General features: G+C 42.5%; 1 protein-coding gene across 2 annotated transcripts; it reads left to right on the top strand.

Annotated features, from left to right (window-relative positions):
* The first annotated feature begins 352 nt into the window (after positions 1-352).
* LOC108938362 (protein FAM78A-like) lies at positions 353-9,810 on the top strand. 2 transcript variants are annotated; one of them, XM_018758895.2, is made up of 3 exons: positions 353-736; positions 5,257-5,761; positions 8,771-9,810. In XM_018758895.2, the coding sequence occupies exons 1-3, from the start codon at positions 411-413 to the stop codon at positions 8,774-8,776; spliced, it is 837 nt and encodes a 278-aa protein (XP_018614411.1). In that variant the 5' UTR covers positions 353-410; the 3' UTR covers positions 8,777-9,810. The 2 variants fall into 2 exon arrangements, with proteins under 2 accessions (XP_018614411.1, XP_018614410.1); XM_018758894.2 differs by lacking the exon at positions 8,771-9,810 and having other exon boundaries at positions 5,257-7,688.
* Positions 9,811-10,444: the final 634 nt, after the last annotated feature.

Here is a 10,444-nt window from a genome sequence, read left to right as displayed (position 1 = left end):
GAAGGCCAGTTGAGAGAGAAAACATGCAAAAGTCAGAAGTCTCACTACCTTCATGGAGGAAGCAAAAAAAAAGCAACGGAAAAGAAACTGGTTTTTTTTTTTTCTTCTCCTTCTCCTCAGATGAGCTGCAATGAAAGGAGAACATGAGCAATTACCGGGCATTTTTCTTAGTTCTCTCCTCGTGACTAACTGACATAACCTTGTGCTTTCAAATATTTTTTTTTTTTTAAATTTATTTCTTTATTTATTGGTTCAGTTTCGAAGCCAACCCCGCTCGGATTGCGAAGAGAAGCCGCTTTTTTTTTTTTTTTTTTTTTTTTTCTTCATGCATTTATTTTATCATGGTGTGAGGAAGGGAGGCGAGCGCGCTGTCACTGCTGTCAGTGCTGCTGTCAGTGTCCCCGACTTCCATGCGCCTTCTCCTCGGAGCCAGGCTGTGGACCTTCCTGTGGGACCTTCTCGTACTGCTTGACATGGGCTGCATTCAGAGCATCAGGTGCAAGCCCAAGGGGTTCCGAGAAAGCGTCACGGTCATCGAAGTGAGCGCCTCCATCGACTCGAACCCCACCAGCATCGACGAGTCGTCGGCCGTGGTGCTGCGCTACCGGACCCCGCACTTCAGAGCCTCGGCCCGAGTGCTGGTCCCCCCCGTGGCCGGGAAGGACACGTGGACCGTGGGCTGGATCCAGGCGTGCAACCACATGGAGTTCTACAACAAGTACGGGTCCAAGGGCATGTAAGTGCAACCCCGTGATTGGCATGAATGTTTATGCACCTTTAAAACTCTAAGTGGGAAAAGCGACAGAAGAAAGAAAAGAAGAAGAGAGGAGACTGACAGGTGCTGTGCACTTTTCCCGGGGTACGTGGGGTGTCATTGCTCATTCATTGAAGCAGGCCTCCATCTCCATTTTTCTCCACTTCCTCTTCGCGACAAGTGCTTCTCTCTAGTTTCCAGGGCCTCGGCTCACAGCAGCAGCCCTGGTCGCCCTCTAAACGATACTGCGATTTACCTTGAAACCTGGTTTTAATCAAGACTTTATCCCGACACATTTCTGTACTCAGAGCCGTATGCAATACATTTACATTTATTCATTTGGCAGATGCTTTTCTCCAAAGCGACGTACATCTCAGCAAAAACACAATTTGTCCATTACATTAAGAGAAAGAGGCATGGCTGCAGACATGCGATTCTCAAGTAAACCTAGTTTGTTACTTTCCACTTGATGCACCGATGTTCATCGCTCGAGTAGGTGCATAAAACGCAAGATAGATGGATCCTAATAACCTTCCTGCATTTTTCTTTTTTTAAAGAATAAGTTACAGAAACAATGCCCGAGTAGCAGCTTTGTAAAGGCCTATCTGGGGAAGATCGTGAAGTTTTACACCACACGTGAGCTGGAGAGATCTTACTGCAGAATACTACAGAAAACAGCGTGGCAATATGACTCATTTGAAATACTCTGTTGTACAGTATTTCACTGCGCAGTGTTCTCAACTTTACAGATGGACTAGCTATGCTTAAAAAAATAGCATCTTGAGTTTTTTTTTTTTTTTAAATCTTTCTAGGTTACACCAGTTATGGGGAAGAAAGTGTTCTGTTTTAAACAGATTTTCGAGGGAGGCCGGTGTAGAGAGAATATTCAAACAGAGGCCTTGCTCACAGTTGAGTTTTAGGCTGCATTTGTAACATTACAAACCATTAAAATGAAAGATAGTTATGCCGACTTCTGAAGTGAAACTGTAGCTGCAAAACTACGATAAGAAGAGTAACTGGTACGACCATGAGGAATTTCACAATTCTGCATCTTCTAGTTTCAAGTATATTTTGAAAGTTGCAGCGCAGAAGTGTGAAAATTTCACATATTAATTAAAAATTCTTTAGTCACATCCGTCCCACATTTGCAGTTTATGGCCTTGCAGACACAGTTGTAGGCCTATATGCAAAACAAATTTCCAGACGTAGACAATATATCATTCAAGCACTATTTTTAAATGTTTATGAAATAGACTGAATGTGATAGGACTTCCTGTGCAAAAGATAAAATTACTTACAGCAACATATTAATATTTGCCAGTACTGCAACAAAACGGCAATAATGTGCAACCTGGTTAGTACACAAAAAATACATTATGCTCTGATATAAGAACATTGAATCCAGGTCAGCGACAAAAAAGTAATATAAGAATCAAAAGAGTTCGTTAAAGGAAACTAGAATGCCCAACAGAAAACAAGAAAAAAACTGACTTCACAAAGAGATATGAGGAAACAAGAGATATAATTAGTTCATGATAAACTGGGGTGTCAATTTACATATTGTATCTTACATGTTACAAATGTCCACATAATTTCATCTTCTGGAAAGAGAAACATTTGCAGCCTAAATCATGAAAAGTAAACAGATTCAACATAGACTACAATCACAAAAAAAGCATATATTTCACAGCTGGTGAATGCCAGTTTTTTTTTTTTTTTTTTTTTTTTGTAAATATTCATAATTTACTAAGTTTTGAATTGGTTAAATAAATCATAAATTGATTATTATTTTATAATGACATTTCACAGGATTAATTTGTTCCATGGTAAGGAATTTGTGATGTTGGAAAAGTTGGCAAACCTCAAACTTTGCTTGTTTTCACACTTTTCTTTTAAATAAAGAAAATAAGTAGAACGCAGTGGACAGATAAAAGGTCTGGGATGGTCAGAGCTGCAACTCGGAGATTACGGAATATGTACAAAACAAGATGCCAACGAGGCTATAATAATCATGTAGAGAACTTGGGTGCACATAGCAGTCAATGTTTAGCTGTGCTTGAAGTAGAGTTACAGGACACGGAGACAACGGTAATGTTATCTCAGGCGGGAAATTGAGAGGAAATCCTCACAATAACAAAACATGCTGATCGAAAGTACTCGCTGATTGACAAGTCTGGAATGTGGATTTCCTTTGATTCTTTACTCTTATTAGACCCACTGTGTAAAGCCAGACATTTCTATTATTGACCATTTAGAAACAACCTTGTGACAAGGATGCTTTGGCAGACTGAAAGGTCAATCTTTCTGCTCTCTTTCATAGTATGAGCATACTGGTAAGTTCACATGATTGTACCTCGTTGAAATAATGGCGATGAAAAAGAAGGAAAATGAAGAACGACACCTCACAAAGTACATAACAGGTAACACCCAAAGAAGTTTCATTCTGATGCACAGATAGTGATCAGATCACACTGCAGAATGTCAACACTGAGCTGCAGAATGAAACAACTGCTGTCAGATGTAGAACAGCACTGAAAATGCTCATGCCTTTTTTGTTGTGACTCTAGATCAGCGTCATGATATAGCTTTCCTGTTAATGAATACGTAGATGTCCTTAAATTCTCTTACTTGAAAAACAATAATATATAGGAGATAAGGGGGGATGCCTGAAGTCAATACAATGGGTGGAAATATTAACATGAAGAAAGCTCTGGAATTCAGGAACTTTGAAGCCGTGGATATGAGTGTTGTTTATGCTGCCATTTCCTAGGATTGTTACCTCCATAGTGAAAAATCCCCAAACACTACTCTGCCCTACAAAAGCCAGGCTTTTGCGTTGGCAGCACGAATTGTGATCATAATGATGAAAATACATAATGGAATAGAATGAAACATTCGTTCCGTTTTGGTCAACTGTGCTAGTATAAAGTAAACCCTAAACCTCAATAAGGTTTGTTCTAAAAACGGGCAGTTTTACACAATCTGCATAAACAAATTAGTGCAACCTCTTGTCCTCTTGGTGTCCTTCCATAAATGAAGCCTCTTTAGATCTCGACTTGGCAAGAACATTATATTGGTCTTGCGGAAGAAAAGAAAGCAACGCTGTTGAGCATCCGAGAGAATGCGATTGACTCTCTTGGCTGCACCGCTGCTGTATTATTCTGAATACTGGGATGCAATAATCAGAGCCCTGCATTCACACCAGGGCCAACAGCTCTTTATGTCACCCATCTGTGCAGGGATAGCAACCTGCTGGGAGTAGCGGTGGGTGCAGCAGCAGAGAGCGAGGAACACCACGGTAATCTGCCAAAGGAAGTTTTTTTTGTAACTGCTCAGAGAAATTGCTTTCTTTCAGTGTATGCTTCAGAGCAACTTCTATTTCTAACTAAATGCAAAAGGGGTTTATGCCAGCTTTTCAAACAAATTAAATATAAATTTACTCAGGTCTGTGTATTTATTTATTCTTTTATGGTTTTGTATATTGCCTCATTTGTTGACATAAATGTTTATTATGGTAACCATAGAGATTGCTCGCTAGCATCTCATAAATGTTATCCTTTTATGCCTCATTAATAGCTCCATGATCATCTGCTAGTAAGAGATGAAAGGTGTGTGTTCAATTATGTGGCAATTAAAGAAGCCATCTGTTTCATGGCAGGGTAATGAAAAGGGTTTCCATCTGCAGAAATGTTTAAGCAATGCAATATTTGCCAAAACTGGAAAGGTTTTTTAGTAAAGTATATTATAGATTTAAAGAACATTATTAAAGGGCATTACTAATGCAACATTAAGCATTACACCCATCTGCACTTGAATTCTTGAGCTACAGCATAAGAAAAATTGTCCCAAAAGTCACAATCAGCTGTAGATGTGCTGCGTTAATGTGCCGCAGACATTCATGTACCACGTGGTGTTTGCAAGGTGGCGACATCATCAGTGGCATTTCGAAGACAGCTCTTCTAATGGTAGACAACAATGGAATTACCCAATTCACCAAAAATTAAGGCCTCTGTAGAATTCTCAGCCACAACACGGTGTGTTATTAATGCAGTTGTCTGTATCTTCTTCTGTGTAGAAATGATTCTGCTAATTCTTCAAAATGTAGAGTATTCCATCTGGGAAGGTGATTTTGAAGATGCGCTCCTTATCATTTACATTACATTTATTCATTTACCTGAAGCTTTTTTTCCAAAGTGACATGCAGTGTCAGAACCTAGACTGTGAAGATGTACATGCAAAGTACAAGATTATCTTATAACCTGTGTATGAGACGATCTGTTTCTTGCTGGAGCAAATAGAGTGGCACAGTATCCATTTTGAGAAAGCTTTCTGGCCTACACTGTCAGTTGACATAGTGATTTGGTGTTGAGCTCAGAGGGATTGTCACAGTTCACTGCTGAGTGCTGATACAGTGCCAATACCAGGGTCACCTGGCTGGAGAGGCTGGTGGTGCAACAGGGGAGACCGGAACACTGACCTTCCTGATATTTTTGATTCCCTAGGTCAAGCTGGGAGCTTCCAGATCTGAGGGATGACAAGATCCAAGCAATAAGTGACTCAGATGGCGTGAACTATCCCTGGTATGGCAACACCACAGAAACCTGCACCATTGTGGGTCCCACTAAGAGGGAAACCAAGTTCACAGTGAGCATGAATGACAACTTCTACCCCAGTGTGACCTGGGGTGTGCCGGTGAGCGACAGCAACCTGCCTCAACTCAGCAGCATTCACCGGGACCAGAGCTTCACCACATGGCTGGTGGCCATCAGCCATGCCACAAATGAGACTCTGGTGTTGCAGACAATCCGCTGGAGGATGCGGCTCCATATCAAGATTGACCCGGACAAGCCGCTGGGCCAGCGGGCCACGCTGATGGAGCCCATTACCCAGGAGCAGCCTCAAATACTGGCCAAGAATGAGCCCATCCCAACTAACGCTATGGTGAAACCCAACGCCAACGACGCCCAGGTGCTTATGTGGCGGCCAAAGACTGGAGATCCCATTGTGGTAATTCCTCCGAAACACTGAAACCCCATCTTTGCTTTTTTTAAAGATATGGGACTTGTTAAAATATTCTAAGTGGATATGATAAGTTTAAGGTTAAGAAGATTTTAACAATGAACTTAGTAGAATAATAGCAACCATTCTACCTTTGAAATGGGTTGGGTATCACTGTGCTAAAGTCATTGCGACATATTAACTGGTATATTTTACTTGTTTTTAATGTTAAAGATATACGTGTTTAGTCCGTTTATGGAAACATTGGACGGGATACATGCATATCTTTTTGGATTGTTTTGTGGCGTGGAAGGTACTGTTCCTCGAAAATCCAGGAAGTTAAAAGCTCGAATATTTTGGATAAAGGATTATGCAATATTTAACAAAAACCATGCAAGACATTAGTCCATGTGGCCTTAGATTTCTATTGCTTTTCACTCTCATGTTTGCCTTAAACTCAGTGTGTCAGAACGATGCAGTATCCATTTCCTGTGCCCTGTGGAAATTGTACTGAAATGGGACATAAATTGGACTGATGGTGCAGGGTGGGGGATCATGCATCTTGCGCAAGAAGTGCATGTGCAAGCATTGCCTAATTTATCTCCTCAGAGACACACAAGAATATAAGAATATGTACGTACAAACGCATACAAAAAACTCAGCTGCACGTTATACGAGAAAGTATAACCAAGTCAGGATGCTCTTGACAAAATGGTCAAATTGTGCTATATCATTTATGTCACGCACACCCCTTTTTGTCCTGCATTTGGAGTGAAAGGCAAGGATTGATTGTGATGCATTGTCATCAGCATCAGCAGCAAAGCACTGGACCTCAAATCCCTCCGGATCTCTTGTGTGACATGCACAGAATGCAATACATCTTCCTTTTTTTTTTTTTTTTTTGAGTCCTGTGACTGCAATCGCACCCGGTTGCCCACCCGGCTCTCTCCAACCGCTCGGCCTCCCTGACACCGGCAGCTTTCTGGAGCTGTGGTAGCCACACCAGCATGCAGTCGATAAAACTATTGATATGCAATCATAGAGGCCGGCGGACTGGAGAATTGGCAGTGCTTTTAATATCTTGTCAATAGCAGGGCATTCTCTGTGGATCATTTGTGCTGTAAATTGTTCCCACTTTAGTATCCTCCCCACTAAGGGCTGGGTGTTAAATCTGATTTGTGCTGACCAGGTCACTGCAGCGAGGAAGGCTTAAACAGGCCGACAAAAGCAGACAGACAGTAATGTAGCTGGCCTCTGTACCCAGCTGTTTCAGAGCAGTATTTTAACATAAGAAGTATTAAAGCCCATTTGTGGAACTTTGCAGTTGGGCCGTAGTGTTTTTGTCCTCCTTTTGCCCTGCAAATCATAATATGGTATGTCATGTTTTTGGAACAGTGAAGTGTCTTCAGGACCTGGACAGTCCCAGGTCTCATGACACAACGGTACCGCAGTAAATGCATGGGCTCTGCATGGCAAAAAGGAACCGCATGATGAATTAGGTCAAGACACCAACAACCCCCGGACTGCTTCCCTTTGGATAATTACATTTAAACACCAGTCATTCTTGAGTCTAATTGGTCTCTTTACTACTCCGTCATCAGCCCGGACCCCTCTTGGAAGTCAGTGCGCAATAAGGGTGGGATGGTTGGAGGGATACTGCATCTCACTGGTATGTTTTCACTGCAGGATTACCGGCGGTGTGGTACAAAAATGGGTCTCCGTCGACTGACGGGGAGAATATACTTGCTTCTGAATTAAAAAACAAATGAAAGGATCAGAGACAAATGTTTCTGGTACTTTGAAAAGACTCCTTAATAAAATACCGAGCAGCTGTCTGTAGCAGCGGAGGACAGGTGACATATAGAAATGTCGTATAGCTGTAATTTATTATTTATGCGTATTTTCACCTACTTGAGTGGTTTTTTTTTTTTTTTTTTTTTTTTTTTTTTTTTTTTTGCGCCCGACCTGTTTTATTTGTGCTTTTAAATGTTGTGTGACTACACACTGCCTTGAAGAGTGTTACGAATAAGAAATGCGCATGGAGCTGTACGTTGTTGGAGATACAGCAGGGTCTAGTTTTTCCCTTTACAAAGGCTTTCGTACCTTTCTATCCTGGTAGGAGAGCGAGATGCTGTGTCGCAGTAACCGTCTGGTGCATAGTGCTGACTGGTGAATATTACTCCTTAAATAGGTAGGCAGCTGTGCACCAGAAGTGAAACTCTTCTGGGTTTTTTTTTTTTTTCCGGCACACCCTGAATCGCATGTATAGAGAAAGATCACAGAAAGTTTGTAAAGCTGTGGACTTTAAAGTTTTATGACGCGATAAGTTTTTTCATTTTAAACTGTGTACGAAACTTCGAGAGCTAGAGTTAAGGGACAAGGAACCTTTTTTTTTTTTTTTTTCTTTCCCCCGGATTTCAAGGCAGCTCTTGGTGATGCTTATCCTACATTTCTGTCTTTGTCATGAAAATCCAGTCCTCCTCCTCAGAGGCTACTGCACTGTTGCCATATTCAACACAATTAGCATGGTGGGTTGGAGCTGTATCAGAGCAGCCCGTGGACTCGAGGCCTGTAACCTGGACGCCTGCTCTTTTTCTGCTGGAGAGCGGTCCGTTGTCGGGGGAGGGGATGGGGTCGCAGAAGCCTCGAGTCACATGCACGCAGCACGGGTGATCTTATTCAGCGTTTCGCTGCAGGGAGCGATGCTTTGCTTGCCAGCGCTCGGTGCGGCATGTGCTCTTGCCATTCGCGCGCTGCTCCGTGCAGTAGAAAGAGTACACTGGGGAAACGGATGATCCTCGCACGCATTGCAGGCCCTACCCTAGAAATATTAGTAGCGCTGGTTTCACGGAACATGTTCGTTCCTCTTTGCCAGTTTCTCTCGTTACTTTTTTGCAAAGATATGGTTTCTCATAGCTTCCAAAACCAACCCTGCGAAGTGTAACGTCTGAAGGCCTATTTATGTGCGTGCAGGTACAGGGGCTGTTGACCTACTGTGTTTTTCTGTCCTTCACACAGCACTGATGAAACTGGCTTTATGACGCGGCTGTTGCACAGACCCTGGTTTTGACAAAACCAAAGTGTAGGGCCTCGCTCGCCACACGCTGACTCGTGGGTCTGAGAGCACCTGCTGTTCAAGGCCTCTCTCGCTGATGGACAGAACCAGCGAACGACTTTCGGCAGCAGCTTCTTCTAGAACTTTCCCACGTGACCTCCTGCTGTAGGATTCGGCTTATGATGACACCCCTTTATTGGCAGAGCTTGAGATGGGACCTGCCACCAGTGTTGCGCTCAGGACTGAACTCGGGCTCTAGGCTGCAGAGATCATACCTTCTCAGCTGAGGACATGAGCTGGAGTGCTGCTGTGTCCTTCAAATATCTAATTGCTTCCTGTTGTCGGCGAGCTATCCGTCCTTTGTCTCGCCTGCTCTCCGGAAACGGGGGATTATTAAGGTGGTGTACATGCTGAGCAGGACAGCAGTACGTCACAAGGCTTTCGCGCGCGCTCGTTCGGTCACGCAGCTATTAACAGCCTCAGTATTTGGAGAGATGATACTTTCATTTCATCAGGATGCTTTTCCTTCAATGTGAGAATAGTCTGAGAGCTGCCTCTCAGCGGATGAATGTTGCTGCATCATCTACTATTTTACATTTTCTCTACACGTGTGATGTGGTTGTTTAAGCCGGCCATGTCCCAGTGGTTACGCCGAGTGTTCATTTTCACAGTGGTACCAGGTACACCACCACTTGGATTCAGATTGATGCCAGGACCATGAGCCACCTAAGGTCAAAGCTTTATTTTAACATGGAGCGTGAAGAACAACTAGTTGCTAATGCTGTTTACTCCCTTGTATTTATTTTTTTTGTTTTTCAGTCGAAGCAAATGCTCTGCTACATTATATTGTTATATACGGAAATATACATGTCGGTGTACAAAAATCCCGTGTGACCTTGATACTTGAAAAAGAAGACATAGAAAACATTGAAACTGTGAAAATGCACAATGCTGAAATACCAGGAAACGTTTTATAATGAATAAAATATGTGCAAAATCAGAACGGGTGGGTGTGTGGTTATTCCTTTTCAGTGTAACTGAAGAAAAATTAAATTTGCACTTTAAATTTTGTCATTAGGCATAATTTTAAAAGGAAGATTTATATGCGACACCAACAGTTCTGTCAAACAAAAACACTGAACACTAAGAAATACTAAATCCGCAGTGTTATTGTTCTTCCTTCTCCAGCTTCTCTTATTGGCCACTGAGACAGTTGCTCTCTGTATATGGAATCTTAATTTTCCTCTGCATGAGAATATACTCTCTACATTTAATTAGGCTATATTTTTTTTCCCATGAAGGCTTTGCTTGTGAAAATCACAGTAACGTAATTTGGTACGTCAATCTCTCCCATTTAACTGAAAAACTATGAACGTCTCATGCGAGCGAACCTTTCGGCAGGCATCTGGTTCATCGCGTCGGTGTTTTCCCCCCGTAGCAGCGTGCGCCTCGCTTCCTGTCTCGTCTTCCTCAGGAAAACTGTCACTTTGTGGTATAATGAGATGCGAGTAAAATAAGGCCTGCGTGTCACGGTGCGTCAGGCTCTAATGGCAAACGATGTGAAACCTCTGACATTTCAACTTCCTCTTTTTCTCCTATCTTGACCTCTGCGTCACTTCTCGCGACGTGGACATGCG

Source organism: Scleropages formosus, chromosome 17 (assembly GCF_900964775.1).
Source record: "Scleropages formosus chromosome 17, fSclFor1.1, whole genome shotgun sequence".
In the NCBI taxonomy this organism is placed as follows: domain Eukaryota; kingdom Metazoa; phylum Chordata; class Actinopteri; order Osteoglossiformes; family Osteoglossidae; genus Scleropages; species Scleropages formosus.
The sequence above is the reverse complement of the archived record's forward strand: the minus strand, read 5'-3'. Positions and strand labels throughout refer to the sequence as shown.

Coding starts and splice junctions, on each gene's coding strand:
- LOC108938362 (XM_018758894.2), top strand. CDS start 411: ATGCGCCTTCTCCTCGGAGCCAGGCTGTGGACCTTCCTGTGGGACCTT. Junction 737..5,256: donor AAGTACGGGTCCAAGGGCAT/GTAAGTGCAACC, acceptor TTGATTCCCTAG/GTCAAGCTGGGAGCTTCCAG.